This window comes from Limanda limanda, chromosome 3, assembly GCF_963576545.1.
Source record: "Limanda limanda chromosome 3, fLimLim1.1, whole genome shotgun sequence".
In the NCBI taxonomy this organism is placed as follows: Eukaryota; Metazoa; Chordata; class Actinopteri; order Pleuronectiformes; family Pleuronectidae; genus Limanda; species Limanda limanda.
The window spans coordinates 12,141,907-12,161,050 of record NC_083638.1 but is presented as its reverse complement, the minus strand read 5'-3'; the positions used below and the strand labels follow the sequence as shown (position 1 = coordinate 12,161,050).

General features: G+C 41.5%; 2 protein-coding genes across 2 annotated transcripts; both read right to left on the bottom strand.

Annotated features, from left to right (window-relative positions):
- Positions 1 to 603: 603 nt before the first annotated feature.
- Positions 604 to 6,368, bottom strand: tm2d3 (TM2 domain containing 3). The gene is made up of 6 exons (XM_061067871.1): positions 6,257 to 6,368; positions 5,594 to 5,695; positions 3,992 to 4,152; positions 3,627 to 3,801; positions 2,259 to 2,334; positions 604 to 1,833 (listed from the first exon to the last, which is right to left on the bottom strand). The coding sequence occupies exons 1-6, from the start codon at positions 6,360 to 6,362 to the stop codon at positions 1,668 to 1,670; spliced, it is 786 nt and encodes a 261-aa protein (XP_060923854.1). The 5' UTR covers positions 6,363 to 6,368; the 3' UTR covers positions 604 to 1,667.
- A 904-nt stretch (positions 6,369 to 7,272) lies between these two features.
- tars3 (threonyl-tRNA synthetase 3) lies at positions 7,273 to 19,019 on the bottom strand. Its single transcript, XM_061067762.1, has 19 exons — positions 18,699 to 19,019; positions 18,087 to 18,173; positions 17,724 to 17,911; positions 16,739 to 16,862; positions 16,524 to 16,648; positions 16,077 to 16,194; positions 15,159 to 15,223; positions 14,951 to 15,029; positions 14,685 to 14,831; positions 12,990 to 13,088; positions 11,035 to 11,201; positions 10,787 to 10,949; positions 10,539 to 10,676; positions 10,111 to 10,188; positions 9,915 to 10,015; positions 8,979 to 9,083; positions 8,654 to 8,726; positions 8,406 to 8,520; positions 7,273 to 7,650 (listed from the first exon to the last, which is right to left on the bottom strand). The coding sequence occupies exons 1-19, from the start codon at positions 19,017 to 19,019 to the stop codon at positions 7,502 to 7,504; spliced, it is 2,442 nt and encodes an 813-aa protein (XP_060923745.1). The 3' UTR covers positions 7,273 to 7,501.
- Positions 19,020 to 19,144: the final 125 nt, after the last annotated feature.

Genomic DNA, 19,144 nt, shown 5'->3' with positions numbered 1-19,144 from the left:
AGAATTAGGGTGGAGTACATTTACAACAGCATCAGCGAAGCAGCCAATTGGACAAGTCGACACAAACTAAGAAGTTACTACAGACAACATACGTTTTTTTTCCTCCCTGTGATTTTTTTTTTTTTTTTACTTTCACATTACTTAACGTGAGCAGAGATATTTACATACACTTATGAATTCACAATGATCTGGTGCAGGCTTGGCTTTACTGAGTGAAATGAATGCAGGTTGATGCCTTGCACAAAGGCCCTATAACAAGTTTGGGAAGGGCGTGTTCCTCATGCTCTGCATTAGCCTCGTGACCTCCTCTATGTGACACATGCTTGAGGGTGACACGGGCTCCTGGCACCAATCACTGTGTTTACTGTGAGAAAAAGCACAGACATCTGTGAAAAGGATCTCAGCAAATAATGGAGCTGTGTTCCTGCCAGAGGCTGCAGGAGAACAGCGAGGAATCAGGAAATCATCAATCAAGAAGTATCTGTGCTATTGAGATCACACTGTATTGAGATGACGCTGACACCTGAACTCTTGAACTCTAGAACATTAAGGGGGATATCAGACATGAAATGACCAGGCTTTGTCCAGTGAAACTAAGGAAGCTTTCAAAATTGCACACTGTTTTATTTACATCACTTAAAAAATGTAATTTACAGTGTCCCAAGAAATTAGAATGACCTGAAACTGAAAACATATTTACATGAAGTGAGGTGTGCCACCGAGTCTCAAGCTCAGATCTTACAGTGTTAGTATACAGACAATACCTTTCGAAACAATGTGAAGAATGAGATGAGTTTGAGGGAAAAAAATTGTGGTTGAATGCACAGGATATATTTCCAACATCTCCAACACGGGAAACCACAAGAAACTGCAGTTTGCCAGTAAAACACATCACAGGGTGTGCCAATATTTGTTGTGTAATGTGCAAACGAGTTCTGTTAGAGATTGTTATCTGCGTCTAACCCTTGGGGGGGGGGGACGTTGTAACAGTTGTGGCCTGCACCGTGAGCTCTGTGTATGATCAACATCGAACATGCAAATTAACCATAAAAATCCTCCAGAGGAGCAACTACTGTATCACCTCATTATAAAAACACTGAACATATTCCCTTCTGCATATTCATGCTCTTTCAGGACATCAATAATACACTTACGTTTGTCAATTGTGTCTGGTGTCACCATAAAAAGCTCTGTGGCCATGGTTACCATTTGACTGCCCCACCACGAGTGAGGCTTTCACCTGGCAACAAGGGAGGAGCAACACGTGACTCCTATGTGACAGGATGTCTGTGAAAGTAGGCCTCCACAGGAAACTCAGCCTATCTATATATCAGCATGACAGAGCCTCACCACCAGTTAAGTCAAACCAACCAGAGAGAAGTAATTAATTGCTCCTCATCCCCCCCGCACAGCTTCATCTGCAGAAAATCTCACAAGGAGACAGATGCCGAGTGATTGGGATTGATCTGATGGTTGTGTGGGTAGAGTCATCATTGGTGTGATGAGGAAAACACTTCCTGCCTGTTAGCAGATGGGATGAGGACGTGTTGTGCAGCAAGCTGGGTCAGGAGAAACGTGCTAAGGACACAGCATCTCAGATCTTCAATCTTACTGAGATTGAAGCGGAGGCGATATCAACCATTCAACCACGTCTCCGGGACTTTGCCTCAGATGTAGAGAGAACCGTCAGCGGGTCCTACATAACCAACCCCAATCAGAAGAACATCGATCAAAGTCCAAATACCCAGGCCTCCGAAGCTGAACAGCTTGCCCAGACCCTCTCTCCACTGGCCCAGATAAAATCGGTCTGCCCCAAAACCACCGAGTGTGATGCTAGAGAAAGACATGAGAGAAAAAGAAACACAGATAAAACAAACAGAACTGTTGTCAGATCAACACATGACAAAGTAGGATTTTGATCTCCACCGAGGAGGTTTTTTTTTAATGTCTGCTCTTTGTCTAACTATTAGCAGGATTACGCAAAAACAACTGAACCAATTGAACTGAAACTTGGTGGAAGGATGCGGTTTTGGCCATGAAATTACCCATAAACTTTAGAAACAGATTGATTTGGCGGGCGGATCGAGAATCCCCCCCGGTTTAACATTTTTTAAGCTAATATCTATGAGCAGGTGAAATTTATGGCAAATTCAAGAAAATGCCCTGGATGTATCTGATCTGAATACATGTACATGCAATATGGTAATTAACTGGCCAAAATGGTATCATCATCATTTCTCTGATGGTGGCAGGTTTACCTGAGTGCTAAGGCTGTGGACCATTTATATCCTCCAGTCCAGTCACAAAATAAACGTTTCAGGAAACGCCTTTTACCTACGGAGGGAAAACACAATTAGTGGACAGAGTACAGCAGCTCTTATATTCATGGCAGTTCTTCAAAGAAATAAGGAAAAAAACAGAAACAAATGAACATTTCCAAAAAATAATAGAAAACAATGAGGTTTTACTGCAGACCCATTTTCTTTAGCAAATCTTAACATGTAAAACCAGAAAAGGAACATTTGAGCTATGTTAATAAAAAGCTAAAAGTCCTCCGAGGATAAACCGTGTGGTAATTACCACTGTATAGAATCACATCCGCATATCAAAACATTAAAATCTACAGCTTCAGTATATACTATAGTAAATTTCATTGAGTCTTCTGATGACCCAAGGCCACCCAATGTACTTTTTAAACTTAATCATGGACATCGAGTTATGGATGTGTCTACTTTCTGGTCTCTCTAAGAAGACTACATTTCAAATGCAGCCACTTCAAACCTCAGCTGCTCCGGGGTTGACTGGAACCAGAAACAGTGAATTACACATTACACCAATTTGAAGGTCTCTACACCAGCTGCTTCAGAATTGATTTTAAATAACTTGTATTGGTTATTAAAGCTCTTAATGTTCTTGGTCCTAACCGTTTATCAGATTTTCTTTTACTATTTGATCTCTCTCGAACCCTCAGGTCTTTTGGTCATGAGCTTTTCATTTTACCCCAAGATAGAACGAGAACCCACAATGAAGCATCTTTTTATTTTTATTATTCTCTATCTATTCTCCCTTAAAAACTGAGGACAGATAGACTGTGGATAATTCCAAAGGCAAATTCAAGACCCAACTTGTAATTGGGCTTTCAAAAATAATTGTATGTATTTTCTGTCTATTTATTTGTACATCAAAAACAAAGACAAGACTGTTCTACAGTTATATAATTCTATTCCATTTAATTTATTGAATCATTTACTTACTTAGTAACTTTCTCTGAATTGTTTCCACTTTAATATTCTACTTTTTATCTCTGGTTTTACTTAGTCCTCTTAGTCTTATATTATTTTACATCTACTATTTATCTTTATTTTTTTTTACCAGCCTCTCGTGTTGGAAGGGGGTGGGTGTATTGTTCTGATTGCTTTTATTCTGTAAAGCACTTTGTGGTACATTGTATGAGAAGTGCTATACAATACAATATGATTGATAGAGTCTGAGTGGATGTACTTCAATCTAGTCATTTTGTGTTTATCGACTTTTTCCTGGCAAAGGGTTCATACTTTTGAACTTGCATTGAATGAGAAAATCTGCTTTAGAATAAGGGCAACGAAACCTTGCTGACTTTTTCGTACCTAAACAATGTACGTGGTCTAACACGTCACACGTGGCGTTGTAGCGCTTGCGTGGGCAGGACACCGTCATACAGTTGGTGGAGTTTGAGCAGCGATACTGGGACGGATCCAGCTGCCAGCAGAACTGACAGATGATGGAGAGGGAGAAGTTGGTTTGCTGCTGTCCTGACTCTCCCTGGGAATACAAAAACAACAGTAAAATCACTACACAGCTATTCAGAAATTTAAGGTAGCTATTTTTTTTAGTACATCTAATTCTATCAACACACTATGCAAATGCAGTTGTGCGTATATTCATATGCTGATCTTATTCTACCTCTACACAGCAGGAACTTTGAATATTACCAAATAAAACTTCTACTCACTATACAGTGAATCCCTTTCTTGGGTTTACAAGTGAAGGAAGCTGATTTCCCGTAGGTGCAGTTGTACTGGTAATTGCACTGAATGCAATCATCTGGCAGGCGACTACACAAACCCCCGCTTGGACAGTTGGAGGTGTAGTTCTCCTCATCAGAAGGAGACACTGCAAAACAGCAAAAATTGAGTAATGGGAATTAATTTCTGCAAGTAATCAATGTTATGCAACAAAGCTTTGACGCAAGATAATTTAAGACTTGGCGCCTGGGATCCCTAATGGTTGTCAACAAACTTGTAACTGCTTCCCTCTAAACCTCTTGCTAATCTGGGAAATGCTGTGGGAGGTAAATTACACTCTGGCTCCAACAAAAAAGGCCTTCAAAGAATGAGTAAGCAAGGCTATTTTCTCCTGATTGCACCAGTAAGTCTGCGGTGACTGCATGGCTATTGTCTGGTTGTTTTTTACCTTATAAGTCTGTGTCATCGTGGCAAATTGTGGTTCTAGAGACATCTGCTGTAACCGGAAGTACCTCAGAGGCCCTTCTTAGTACTTTGGCAGGTTTTTTTTATGTTTTTCTGTTAAAAGATTCTGGCCCTGTTCAGACCTGGAATTAACATCTGTCCTGAGGTCATGTTTTCAGCTCAGGGTTTGTTTGTTGACACTTTGATCAGATCTGACTTTCAAGCTCTATATGCAAATAAACAAACCGACCGAATGTTGCTGTTTTTAGCCAGTCTGGATACAGATGGATCCTTTGTCAATATGTGTGTATGTGAGTTGGTGTCAGGGAAAGAGAAAGGATGAGAGAAAGAGAACAGAGCCAGAAGTCGCTGAGCAAATTAATGTGAAATGTGCAGTTCTGACCATCATCTTGCCACTGCACCTTATCTACCTATTTATCTTGTGTTTCTGTTTTTATTCTTTCTACCTCAATATTTTTTATTTCTATTCTATTGTGTTGTATTTTATTGTATTCAAATATACCGGCTGCTATGACGACTTAATTTCCCTTCGGGGATGAATAAAGTAATCTATATATCTATCTATCTGACGAATAATTTTTCAAAAATTCTTAAAAAATGTAAATGTATTGTGTTGCTCAGTGTTAATATTGTGGCCACAAATAAATCAATGTATGAAACAAGGAGAAGTGTAAAAATAATTTTGGTTCACTGTCAGCTATATAGGCGGTCCTTCAAATGTTACAAATATTTTTCAGTTGCAAACATAACAAAGTGGATATACCCTCTCAAGACAAAGCTTTGTTTTTCTGTTCATTTTAACTATCAAGCAACAAAATTAGGTTTTAGACAGATTACTACAATATTATATGACAACATTTTTGTTTTCTGCAGTAGAGTAAATAATTTTTATTACACCTCACATATGAGGCAAGATGTTCTGAGAGTCATATGTCTGCGTGAATGATTTGAGGAAATCCAGTCAGGTAATATCAGAACCAAGACTTTGGCTGCCATTTACATCTACAAATGTTCTAAAGTCATGTCCTAAATAAATCTTAATTTGGCCTATATGTTGTCACAGTAAAACGAACCCTGGTTACACTGTTGTGATGGACGTTGATTATTGACTAGTGTGTGTTCACCTGAAGATGCAGCAGGGACCAGTGGGCTGGTGATGACGGGACCATGCTGGGCATCTCTGGTGTAAGGGGGCTCCTGGCCAACATGAGGGGAGCTCAGGTATCCTGACAACAAACCAGTGCGACTCAGTCTTAGTGAACTGTCACGATCATGGTCACGCAGTTACGTAGGTAATGGGAAATGGGTTCTGGTGTCAAACGTGTGCTGCATTCAAGTGCCATGAGACAGACACGACAATATTGTGTCTAGTTTAAAAATACAGCAGCTGTGTTAGTAACCGGATGCAGGTCTTTGTGTAAAACATGTAAGATAATGTCTTACAAAGACGATGACATGATAGTGACACTATTGTCAATTTATTAGCGATAGATGACTGATGGCTTTTCTTTAATATAAATGTAAAGCTCTAAATGGATCATTTACACAACATGCCTGTTACATTAGAAAAATGTTCCTAAATCGGAGCCATTCACTGCATCCTGGGTATTGCTAGCTAGCTAGCTAACGCCAGTTTCAGCCCGTTAGCTAACCAATCAATGCTAACTCAATGGGAGGAAGCTAACGCTGTGGTGCTAAAGCGGCCCCACGTAGCCCGAGTGAAAGGAAAATAAGCCCCATACAGGAAGCAAAGAGGCGTAAACAGGTGCCTGTCTCCATAGACATACCGTTCACACACTGTAAGACCAGGTCCAGGACCAGCAGAGTCATAATCCCGCAGGTTTTGAAGCAGCGTCCTCGGTCCGGTCTCCATGTTTGACAGATCGTAGCCATTGTTGCTGCTGGAGAGCGGAGGATGCGTTCATGTCAAGTAGGAAAAAACGAGTGTCAGCGATAATCTGCCGGGTTGAAGATAAATCTCAAACTGTTGTGAAATAATCTAACTAAACACCTATATTATTCCACAGTGCCTAAAACTAAACTATTATTACTATGCTTTTTTTTGTATTGCTCTACACAGGTCTATCTATTCCATTTGTATTAATTCTCAATTCATTTTAATTTTGATATACATTTATACTTTGTATTTCTTTTATACCTTATCATCCCCTTCATACTACTTTTTTAAATATTATTTTTGTGCTTCAGAGTTGTTTTAAATTGTGCTTTCAGATTTTGAAACGTATTTTTTTGTCTTTATGTACTGCACCTTGAATCTACCTGTGTATGAAAGAGGCTTAATAAATAAAACATCAATGCCATGCCTAATAAGGAAGCAGCTAAAAGGACATGCAAGATAAATTAAGTATGCTTGTAACACTCATCCAGTCACATTCTTCTTAGATCAGTTCTTGTTAGGGCAAACGCTTCGTCTGTTTGTGTTAAGATTTATTATCTGTACTTTTTGGAATGATTTGCATAACTTGCTCTGTGGAAGGTGCTACATTAAATAAAGTTGAATACTCAACTTTACTACATGGCAATATATTGTATATTACTAAATTTTTTTGATAAATTGCAGAACAACCTGTATACTTATTTTATCATTGCACCAAACAGCCTTGTGTATCGTTACACCTCACTGAAACCTACTAGCTAAAAGCATCCTGCTTCGTTCTTGCTTTGGAATAAGTAAAATCATTAAGCATCCAGGAGGAATTGTATGTCTCTACTGCTCCTTCTTATAGATCTCAATTTTGTGAAAACATTACATCACCTATGTTGTGAAAGAACAAAACACACATTTTGAAGATACATTTTATTTTTCGACTGTTCTCCATTGATACAGACCTTTGAGAAAATAGACCAATGCCAATTTCACGTTCACAAACTTTCTGTACTTCACTTTCCCTGCACCACCAGTTTTTGTGTGCCACCACTTGCCCTGTACCAGCTCTTTATGTACCATCTTTTACTGCTCTCATGGCTGTAGTTCACACAGTGAGGTATTTAAATGCGAGCCTTCGTCTTCATCAGAACTCTTCCTCTGCGTTTCGACAGCGGGATTGTTTGAGCATGGTCAGGCGAGCCAGCACCTCGGCCACCGACAGCTCTCCGTGGACTTTGTTGTCCCTCGTGCGCACATTGACATTGTTAGTCATCTTCTCCTTCTCTCCGACCACTGCCAAGACACAAGACGATACAACAGCTTGACACGGCCCAAGTCACACAACACACAGACACAGCTACCCTAACACGTTCCCTGCTTTGTACAACTGAATTCAACAACTGTGGGTGGTGAGCCAAACTTGACACCCATTCGCTTTGTATTCAAATCAGTTAACAATGCTATTTTTTTTTTACAAATCACATTTGCTTCACACAAACATTGTATTTTGGACATTAACGGTTCTCTAAGCAGATAGAATTTCTTTGTTTTTTCGGGGCATGTTTTTCTAATCAAGTATTCACCACCTAGAGAGTTAGGAAATGTGAGGGGGGATAAAGAAGGGCATGTCATGCAACATGATCCTCTGGACATTCAGTTCTGCAGTGAGCACCTTTACCATTAAGCTGCTGGACACCATTGAAAACATTCTTTTAATTCTTAATTGCACACAATGTTTCCCACAATAGTAAAAACTCTGAAAATAAATTGACATCAGTATAAAGTATGCATTATTCCTGGAAAGAAGGGTTAAAACATGTGGAATTGATACATAGTCTTTGTGTGTTTTCGTGTGGTGTTTTCCTTTTAACCTGCAGCCAATGAAACCACATGTAGTCCACGTCTTGTTTCTTCATTGTGGTGATTGACAGTGACAACAAAATTGACCAATTCGGTACACTTTTTAGGTAATTGCAGGAAAACATGAGCGCAAGGTGGTGAAAGTGCTCGCCAAACCAGTGGTGAGTCAGTGTTTACCCTTTTCTTACCAAGAATGAAGTTGTATTGGGCCAACTGTGCATTTCGGATTTTCTTGTTTAGAAGACAACTGGAGTCCAGGTCAGCGTCTGCCATGAAACCAGCTTCTGTAAACTGCTTACACACCTGACGGATAGAAATACCATTAATTAACCACGTCCCATCTGTATTCTACAATTCTGAATGCAGTCGATAATTATCGTCTGTATTAACATGATCGTACTTAGATGTGGTCGAGATGTGGAAGCTGGAGACTCACCCTCTTGGCGTAATCCTCACAGGACGGGTTGACAGGCACTAACATCACCTGACGTGGAGACAGCCACAGAGGCCTGGTGCAGGGACAGAAGGGCTTAAATGAAACTATGTGATAATATTACAAAGGCAACCAACACACAATTATGAAAAATTATGACAGAAGCCATCTGATTTAGCCAGTGAACCCTCACTGAATATATCAGACAGATCACAGTGGTGGGTCACATCAGCATTGTGCACAATGGTTAATTGAAAGATTTGTTTTAAAAGTAGTAACATTTTAAACATAAGCTACCAAATGCGAGAGCAGGCCGAAAACAACTCACCATTTCCCTGCATAGTTCTCGGTGAGAATGGCAATCATCCTCTCCACTGAGCCCAAGATGGCACGATGGATGATAACTGGTCGGTCTCTGTCATCCCCGTCCTTCCTGTAAGACAGAGCAGAAGACAGACTGTTAAGGATTCTTGTGAAATAGGTCAGGAAGTATGTAAACTACAATGATTATTGGCCTTTTATATTCATTATTTTTATGTATCATTTGTCGTGAATCCAATTTCCATTACATTTGTAAAGCACACTTTCTTACAAAAGAGGTTCAGTGTTTTAAATGACAATAAAACAACTGAACAATGTTTCACCATTAACACTGCACATATTCTAATATATCTATCAAACAAATAAGATTTGTGTAGCCCATATTCACAAATCACAACTTGTCTCATAGGGCTTAACAAGGTGGGGCATCCTCTGTCCTCAACAAGAGTGAGGGAAACCTACCAAAACAAACCCTTTTAACCCTCTTTTTAGAAAATGTGAGGGATCCCTTTCCCAGGATGGACAGGAGTGTAATAGATCCTGATAAGTGTATCTACCAACCAACTGGCCCTAAACCTGACTCTAAAATGTATCAATTATCCACCACTTTTGATCATTCTGCTGATCTACTCTACACATTCTATATGTTGCACTGGCCTGACATGACCAATGCACAAGCCACGCTCTCTCAGATGCTGTATGTGACGCGTATTATTTTGCCATCCTGTATTTACAGGTTGTTCCTGGTGAGATGATAGATTAACCAGTCAGCTGCTCAGTGAGTTCAAATTTGCATGTGACTCTTCACCATTTAAGTGCACAACTCTGGGGAACACAGCACAAGCTGAGGCACCTCACTCAGAAGGAGATTCACATATTATCCTCGGTGCAGTAAAGCACACAGACTCAGCAGTGTGTCAAAGTTTTTGATTTGATGACTCACCCCACGAAGGTCAGGTTGAAGCGGATAGGCAGCTGGAAGTCCAGCTGAATGGTTGCACACTGGTGGTAACGTCCAATTGCATCTTTGATCTTAATGTCAATCTGCAGTGGCACAGAAAGAAGTACAGCGCTTTTCAGGACCCGGGGGAATTAAATTGATTTTGCGTTTGGCAAGAAATATCAAGACATGTCCTGACCTTGGGTCCATAAAATGCACCGTCTCCGGGGTTGAGTTTCCATGGCTCCCCAAACTCATTCAGGCTGTTCTCCAGTTGCTGTCAACCATGAGGAGTAGGTTAGCATATAATTTAAATCCAAACAATGAAAAGCAATTACTAGGAGGCAGGCCAAGTTGTACTGAAGAATCAAATTATTATACTGCAAAGTGAACTGTGCGTCCTGCACTTTGAAATGTCTAATGCACAGTAGAAATCAACACGCCACCTTCAAAATGTCGAGACCTTACACAGCAGAGAATGCTCTTTCATCCACAGAGCCAACTCATTTATTGGCTACAAACTATATTGTGGCATAGTACTTGTACATACGTCAAGGACAAATTCGAATCTGCAAAATGTTTTGTTATTTTATGCCACCAATCATAATAATGCATGACATGGTTTACCTTCTCTGCCTGGTTCCACACAGCGATATCACCCAAATACTTTTCTGGACGAGTGGAAAGGTGAAGCTGGAAGGAAAAGCCGAACACATCGTACACACAGCGGAGGAAGTCCAGACAGCCCTTCATCTCCGTCTCGATCTGGAGCACAAACAAAAGAAAGAATTCTCATGAAGTTTTCGTGATTTCAAAAAAGAAAGCATTCTTTTCTATTGTCCCGGAAATTTGTCAAACACTCCAGGTGTCGTCACCTGGTCCATCGTGCAGAAAATGTGGGCATCATCCTGCTGGAAGCGCCGCACTCTGGTCAGGCCGGTCAGAGTTCCTGACAGTTCGTTCCTGTGGAGGACCCCGAGGTCTGCCAGCCTCAGAGGAAGCTCCCTCCACGAGCGAGGCCTGTGGCTGTACATCAGGCTAAAGGACAACCACAGAAAGGGAAGTTAATGAAATGCAACATGTATCAAATATAATTACATCTACGACATTTGATAAAACACACCAGTGCCCGGGGCAGTTCATTGGCTTGAGAGCAAAGACGTCATCTTCCACAGGGAAGGAGAACATGTTTTCGCTGTAGTGCTGCCAGTGGCCAGATGTCTCCCACAGTTTACTGTTGTAGATGTTGGGGGAGGCTACTTCCTGAAAGCCTCTTCTCCAGTACTCATCCTAGAAAAATAGTAAAACCACATAAACAGGCTGAACACGCCAGTTGGATTGCACAGGTAATCTGAGTTGAGCTCACACATGACTTGGCACAAAACCTGGAGTTACTGCGACCGAAATCGGAATTTATGGGCTTAATCAATTTGTTGTCCTTAGGCAAAATATTGTCCAGTTGATCTATTGAGCTGTCAACAGAAGAGGAGTGATGTCAATGGAGATATTTCAACTGTGATTGTTAATTAGGAAGGTGATGAAAAAAAAACATGCACGCTCAGTCAGCTTTTCCTATATATGATTCCCTGGATGCCATGTGCTGAATGACAACATGCTGCAGCTGCTGCAACAGTGACAACTAATGTATTGTAACCAGCCTCTAAAGCAGACATTAAGGAGATTACCCTTCACCTCGTGTTCTCACCATTAAATGTTTAAGTGATAGTCATAGTGGGAAACGCATTGCATGCTGATCTATTTTTGTTTCACAGCATCTGAAGTGATGTGATAATTATCTTGCACGACTTCTGTGTTATGTATGCTATGTATGAGAGGCCGTCTTGGCTTTGGTGTGTTGGTGTATGCCGTGAAAGTCTTCAAGATGTCAACACTCTGTAAATACATCACAGAGACATGTTTCTGAACAGCCACTGAACGTGGCAAAGGAGTCGTTCAAGTTGCTCCAAAACGAAAAGGTTGTTCAAGAATGTGGTTTGCTCGTGACTGAGAACTTCTGTGTACTGTTTACTGTTACTCCCCAAACACAAGTTCCTCTTCGACATAACAACCATGAGACCACTTCCAAATGATCACTCCATGAGGCCCAGGGCACGCAACACATTACTTGTTTGAACACTGGTGTGCTGCAGACAAATTCATTAGCACCACAATATGAGAATGTTTGTTTCTGTCACTTTAGGCTAGAGTCTGACTGAGGGAAAAAAGCCATAATTCTGAAAATGGGCAGCAGTCAGAAGTGGGCTACGCTTCTGAAAAACTCAAAAGCGTAAACTGACTGAAATAAACTATTCAGGCCACACTCTGTCTTTGAGCTCCTTGGAGTTGGCAAGTTTTTCTAAAGTCAAGGGTTAGTGGTTTACATAATGAGCAAAACATCACCACTAGTATGATAGAGATGTGAATTGACTTTTTTGTTTAAAGAAGACACTTTATGCTTTTGTCACGTGACATGTCAATGCCCTAAGTATGAATAATACACGCTCGGCGGCTTGTCTTCTACGGCCGCAAACAAATCCAGGTAAAGTGAGAGCGGAGGCTGACATTTCCTACAAACTCAGGAATCGGTGGACCAATCACAACAGGATAGATCAGCTGGCCAATCAGAGCAGACAGGGCTTTATGAGGAGGGGGGGTATTCAAGAGACCAGAGCTAAGCATTTCAGACAGGGGCTGAAAAGAGGAGGTGCAGCAATGGACAGTCTAAAGAAAGTAATGTGATTTCTGAACACTAAAGGATTTAAATATTTTCATGTAACAACCAAACTGTTGATAATGAACCTGAATCAGCATAATGTCTCCTTGAAAATTAGTTAACAGAACCCCAAATAGTAATAGTCAGCACAATTTATGTAACAATTTGAAAACATAAAAAACTGGCTGATAAGCATAATGTTGACACTAATGAATATTTACACAGTATGGATTTTAGTTACAGTAAAGATTAAAAAAATAGGCGGTTAATACGTGAAGGGTTCTGAAGCCCACATTAAACTGAATTCTCCATCTTAATTAGAATGAAGTTGACGGTGAATAAAAAATGGGCAATGATCAGGCTACCTTGATGAACTCGATGAGGGTGTTGTAGATGTAGGCCCCGCGCGGCATGAAGAAACAGCTGCCAGGGCTGAGATCATGGAAGAAGAACAGCTCCTGATCCTGTGAAGCAGACAAAGGAGATTTTTTAATGACTTTCACTCTGCAGGTAGAACAAGAGAGAGGCTCGACTAAGCACTGCAGGGAGTTATCCAATCATCATGTAATATTCCATCTATCAGCACCTTCCCACTGACAGAAAGCTCAACTGAGTCAATGGAGAGAAAGAGATTGTATTTATGCAGGTGTGTGTATTTCAAAATTGAAATGTTGACCCGAAAAATGAATTGAAATCAATCCTCAACTAAGAAAATGGATGTGTAAAGACAAAGCTGTTGCCTAAGATGAAACATGTAAATTATTTTAAGGAAGTGGCATTTTCTAGAAACTGAACTCCCGATCAATCACCACTATTATTTGGTTTGGACATGTGACAAAAAATATTGCCAAAGCAGTTCTAGCAAGCTTCTTTTACTTTATTTTCAACAAATGGATTTATGGGTCTGTAGTTTAGATAAAAAAAAGATATCAAAAATGAACACAACTCGTGCAGCTGATGCAACAATGTGATTAATGTGACATTAGATTGACAGATTTTCAGAGTGCAGCAGTGAAGAGGAACCTCCAGGGCGGTACAGAATGTTTCTGCCTGACAGACCAGCGGTAGCACTGGTTATGACTGAGATCAAGCTCAATTCTGAAAAATAAAAACAGACCAGGAGCACTCTTGTCTGGAGGGAGGGTGCCCAACAGAATTTATTGGAAATGAGCCTGGATAACTGAAAGAAGCCTGATTCTTGTGATTTTACTTTAAGAAACAGCCTTCATGAGACTACTTTATACTCACAGAGCAGTGCTAATATTTCCTCATGTCAAAAGTAGTGAGGTAAAACATGTTGGATCAGTTTTAATAGACTGACACAGCCGGATCCCAGCTGGTGCACCTTAAGGGACTTTACCCCGCCAAGAAGCTATTGGGTAACGCAGCTGCATCACAACATTTCCCGAATGTTGTGGGTTGACTTGGGATAACACCGTGGAGCGCCATCTTTAAATCAACATGCCACTTCTGTCACCTCCCTCTAACTGACTCTTGCGTTTTAATATGGAACTGTGTTGTAATCATTGCGGATTGAGGTGCTGCCTTCTGCGTCTCCCCTGCTGTGAAACCAGCTGGGGCTCTCAGATGACTCACAGTTGTCTCGAAAGTGAAATTACAAAAAGGAGTAGAGTGCCCTCTGCTGGTGAAAAGCAGCAACAGACAATTTAGTGCAGAACAACGTGGTTTTCATGTGGATCTTAAGTTCTTGAATGTGGTTCATCTGAGTTTGGGTTTTCTTCTAGATGAAAACAAGTTTGGCCTGAACACTTTTGGATCACAGAATTATGTGGAGTCAAGTCAACCCTTTTGGGAAAAAGGCCTTTACAGTTCATGTTTCACGTTCTTTGTCCAGGTTCATTTCATCCTTTCACCACATCTAAAAAACCACAAAGCTACTCGAATGAGAAAAAACTCCCCGACCAAACCTCAAAGGAGATGTGTCAGCCGTCACATTATACAATTACGAATCAAAATCCACTTTGTACTGGGTTTCAGTTTCTGGTTTTAGGTCCGAGCCAGCTGGGTGGGCTTGAACATGACTGCCTGGAGTGACTCACTTTGCCAATCTTGCGATGGTCTCTATTCTTGGCCTCCTCCTGAAAGCGCTCCCACTCCTTCAGCATCTTGGAGTCGGGGAAAGAAATCCCATAGATCCTCTGGAGTGTTTCCATATCGGAGCGACCTTCCCAGTAGGTGGAGGAGTTCTGATGACAGAGGGTGGAAGCCAGTTGAATATGGACATTTTTAGACAAGATTGCAAAAGATTACTTTGATACAAATTATTAACATTACAAATTAGACCCTGTGCGTGTTTTCAGAATACCTTATAGATCTTCATGGCCTTGATCTTGCCTGTGTGCCGGACGTGGGGACCTCTGCACAGGTCAATCAAGGGCCCACATCTATCCAGCATTCACAAGATACAGTTAGCTTTTCAAGGTACCGAAATAAACATCCAAAACAACAACAATAACAACATCTTTAATGAAAGAGATCTAGTTACTCTTATTTTCACTATCTCACAAACTAACCTGTAGACAGTAGTTGTTGGGGTGGTGACTTTCTCATTCAGAATGCGGCACTTGAATTTGTTGTACTGAAAGATAGAAGTCAGAAGTCATTCCCGGCAGTACGAATAACTTAGCCTGGGTGCCAGATGAACTTAGCCCCGCCCACAACATTTTTTGGTCGGGAAGTTCGGTCTGGAGTCGCTCCGTTGGCGAGAAATTATCTCTGAACAAAAGCTGTTCGGACCAATCAAATCGTCAGGGCGGGCTTTATACGATGATGGACAGATGATCAACAGTTACGTCATCAACTACGTCATCAAAGAGCGCTTGGGTTTTCCACAAACATGCCTGCCACTGGAGAGCTGAGATGTGTAGATGCTGCCATTGAGTCTCTGTAAGTTCTCCGTGTATCCTTAAATTTTTTTTACAACACCGGCAAAAATCGTTCTTCATCTTCTTCTTCTTCTTCTTCTTCTTCTTCCAGCGTGCGTGCAGTTGAGTTCTGTTGACAACAACTATGCGTCGCTGAACATACTACGTTGCTCTGATTGGTTGTAGGTCTATCCAATTGAGCGAAGAGGCATTTTTTTTCCTGGTTCGGTTGAAACACGCCCCATAATCACAGCCCAATGGAGCGGTCTCAGACTCATATTCTGACTAGAATCATGAGTCTGACAACGTCAGGCTAGGAATAACTACCACACACACACAACATTGTTAGTCTTGATAAAAAAATTCAAGCAAGGTATTAGGATGTAATAAGACTGCGTCAGTCTGTAGATACAACATCAGTTTTTGGAAGCAGGATATTCTTTAAGTTCAAGACACAGTGTCAGGGAAGGGTGATAGCACCTTGGGGGTTTCTCCCACAACTGGGCCACACCACTCTTAATTCTGCCAGACAAGCAGAGAATTCTTTGCCGAGATTCTCATTCTCACCTTAAACATGTTGAGCAGTGTCTCCTTGCTGATCTCCAGCCGCTCAAAGGGCTGTTTTTCCTTCACCACAGCCTTACACATAGTCTCCAGGTCCCCAAACTCAGTGCTGGACACGCCCCTGGAAGCAGCAAACGTGTTTCACTCATTATACATTAAGTGCTCATGGTCAAGGCTACTCTGACATGTAACATGATGTTTATTTAATTAACCAGTTATGTTTGACATGATGATGTTGTGTTGAGAGTATTAAAAGAACAGTAATTCTTCTGTTGGAAACCTTCTTTTTAGCTCCACAAAATTAAGACTTAACTGACACACAAAAAGCACCGGAATACACAATTAAGGACAGAATGTATAAAATTTAGCCAGTTCATAAAATCTATTGACTTTTCGAAAAATATAATCTATGTCTGATAATTGACATTTACAGTGAAAATACTTGCTCACTTCTGTCCATCCAGGAACATGTCATAGTAGAAGCCATTCTCGATCGGGGGTCCATAACATAAACAACCTCCATAGAAATGCTCCATCGCCTCCCCCAGGATGTGAGCACTGGAGTGCCAGTAAACCTAGGACACACCGAAGGAAGGTTGATTTACAGATCACAGACATTTCTGTACAACTAAATAAATCTCTCTTTCTCCTGTATTTGTACTCACAGCCTGAGCATCGTCGTTGTCAAAGCGCAAAATCTCCAGAGAGCAGTCCTGCTCGAGAGGTCTGTCCAGGTCCCACAGCTCCCCGTTCACCCGAGAAATCACAGCATTGTCCGCCAGGCCCTGGCTGCAAGATCAATGCAAGATACAGAGTTCATACACATTTTTACCGATGGATTTCCATGACTTTTCCATGACTTTTCAATAACTTTAAACCAAATTTCCATGACCAAACATTTTGTGAGACCTCGGTGTATACATGAAAGTGACAAAATGTAGTATTTAAGCTAACAATGAGAATTCCAAAGCATACAGTATACCTTCCATGACACAAATGAATGAGACAATAGTTTGATTGAGGTCTTTGTCTGTTGTAACCCATGGCATATACTTTTCCATTTGTAGCCAATCATGGTTAAATCTACACTTCCCTGGCATAGTGCATTTATCCCGCCTGCTTCCCCACAGAACTTTTCAATTAGTATGAGAGCGTATGCCTGCTTATATTTTGAGCGTATTTCTTTTAAAAGCATATGAATTATTTAAAACTCAGCGTAAATGAACGACATGAAAATATGAATATAACAAATTCCCATGACTTCTCCCAAACTTCTGGGATTTTATTTTTTTCAAGCACTTTTCCATGCCTGGAAATAAACATTTTACAATTCCATGACTTTTCCAGGTGTTTCATGACCGTAGGAACCCTGAAGATACTTGACTCAGCCATTCTTTATCCAAATTCTACAGAATGTTTCTATTCATCACATGAAAAGGAAGATGGGGGTGGGTTCAGCATCGGGACGTGCAAGATAACATGAGATATTTCTTTATCGGTCGCACAACAGGGATAATAGCCATTCCTAAGAGAGTCAGGTCTTCCCCTGAGTTCTATAGCTAAATAATTCATTCTACTGATCAAACTGGCAGCCACTAGCTGTCGCAGATTGGACATCGGATGATTGTGAGCAGCTGTTGTTGTACCAACCTGATATCACAGGCACACTGGTATGGTGTGGTGATCCAAGCCTTGCCGGCCACCTTCCCTCCGTCTGGCAGCTCCACGGTGATGGGCTTGCTGTCTGCAGCTTTCTTTGCCAGCAGGGCGTCACTCTCCTTCTTCAGCTGCTCATAGAGGCTGAGACGCTCTGCAACGTATCCAGGCCAGGGCTTCAGCTACAGTGGAGAAGAATAATAAAAGACTTCAGATTTTGGTTGTGCAAGTGTTGGACTAGAGGCCAACATCGATTTATTTTGTGTGAGGAACTGTAATATGACGACTTGTGTGTCCATGTTAGTACAATGGGTGACCAGTGGGGAGAAGATCTCCTCAGGATCCTTTGACAGTCACCTCCTTCGTGCCTCCGCCTCCATCTCCTTGTTTCTTCTCCTTCTCCTTCTTGTTCCTCTCACCGGATTTGGTATCAGGAGCTGCAGCCTGTAAACAAACACAGTCTTTAACAATAAATATGCATCTCGTTTGTATTATAGAGAAACAGAGAAAGCAAAGCATGAAAGTAAATAACCAAACGTGTTAAAGAACACACTCCATTATTACACATTGAAAGCAGTTCTGAAGAGGTATGTGGGTTAGAAGTAATGTTTTGATGGAGGCAATATGAGGTGGGCCTCAATGAAGTAGAGGGTATGGGGGGGGGGGGGGGATAAGGAAAGAGCATGACAGTGAGGCTGGTTGTGGAGGGATTTGTGAGTGAGAGGGACGTTGAATTGGATCCACTGTGGGACAGGGAGCCAGGGAAGTTTCTAAAGGACAGGGGTAATGTTTTATTTGTCCTCTTTGTAACAGCTGTTGTCCTTTCTATATAAATAAAGTTACACACACTCACACAAATCTATTTGTGGAGGTGGTCTGGTTCCAGGCCCCTCACCCTGTAGCAGCACTCTAACTACCAGTCCTCTCTCCCTGACTATTTAACCTGGTTCCCAGTCTCTATATAACTACCTTGTGCTCAGCTCGGTTGCTTGTCTGCGGGTCTTTGCGTGTGCTTTTCGCCGGAGCTGTGCCCCCCTGGGCGGCTTGCTGCCTCCTGCCCTGCGCCCCCTCCAGCTCCAGCTCCGCCTGCAGACCCCGGCGGAGGTGCAGCAGCCGGTACTTGAGCTTCTCGTTCTCGGCCCGCAGGGTCTCCAGCTCCGGGGAGACCACCTCGACAGCGGTGGCTAACGGACCTTGGCACAGTCCATCCCGAAGAGTGGATATCTCCCGGTTGAGGAGCCGAATCTGCTCCTCCTGGGCGGTCAGACGTTCAGCCAGGCACGCTGCCATCTTTAAAAGACCACCACAACCACTGTTAACTTCCGGTGAAGGTCGCTCGTAAAATAAAAGACCCCTTGACTCAAAAATTATAATAAAATATTTTAAATCAGTTAATTTAACATGAATGAATACGA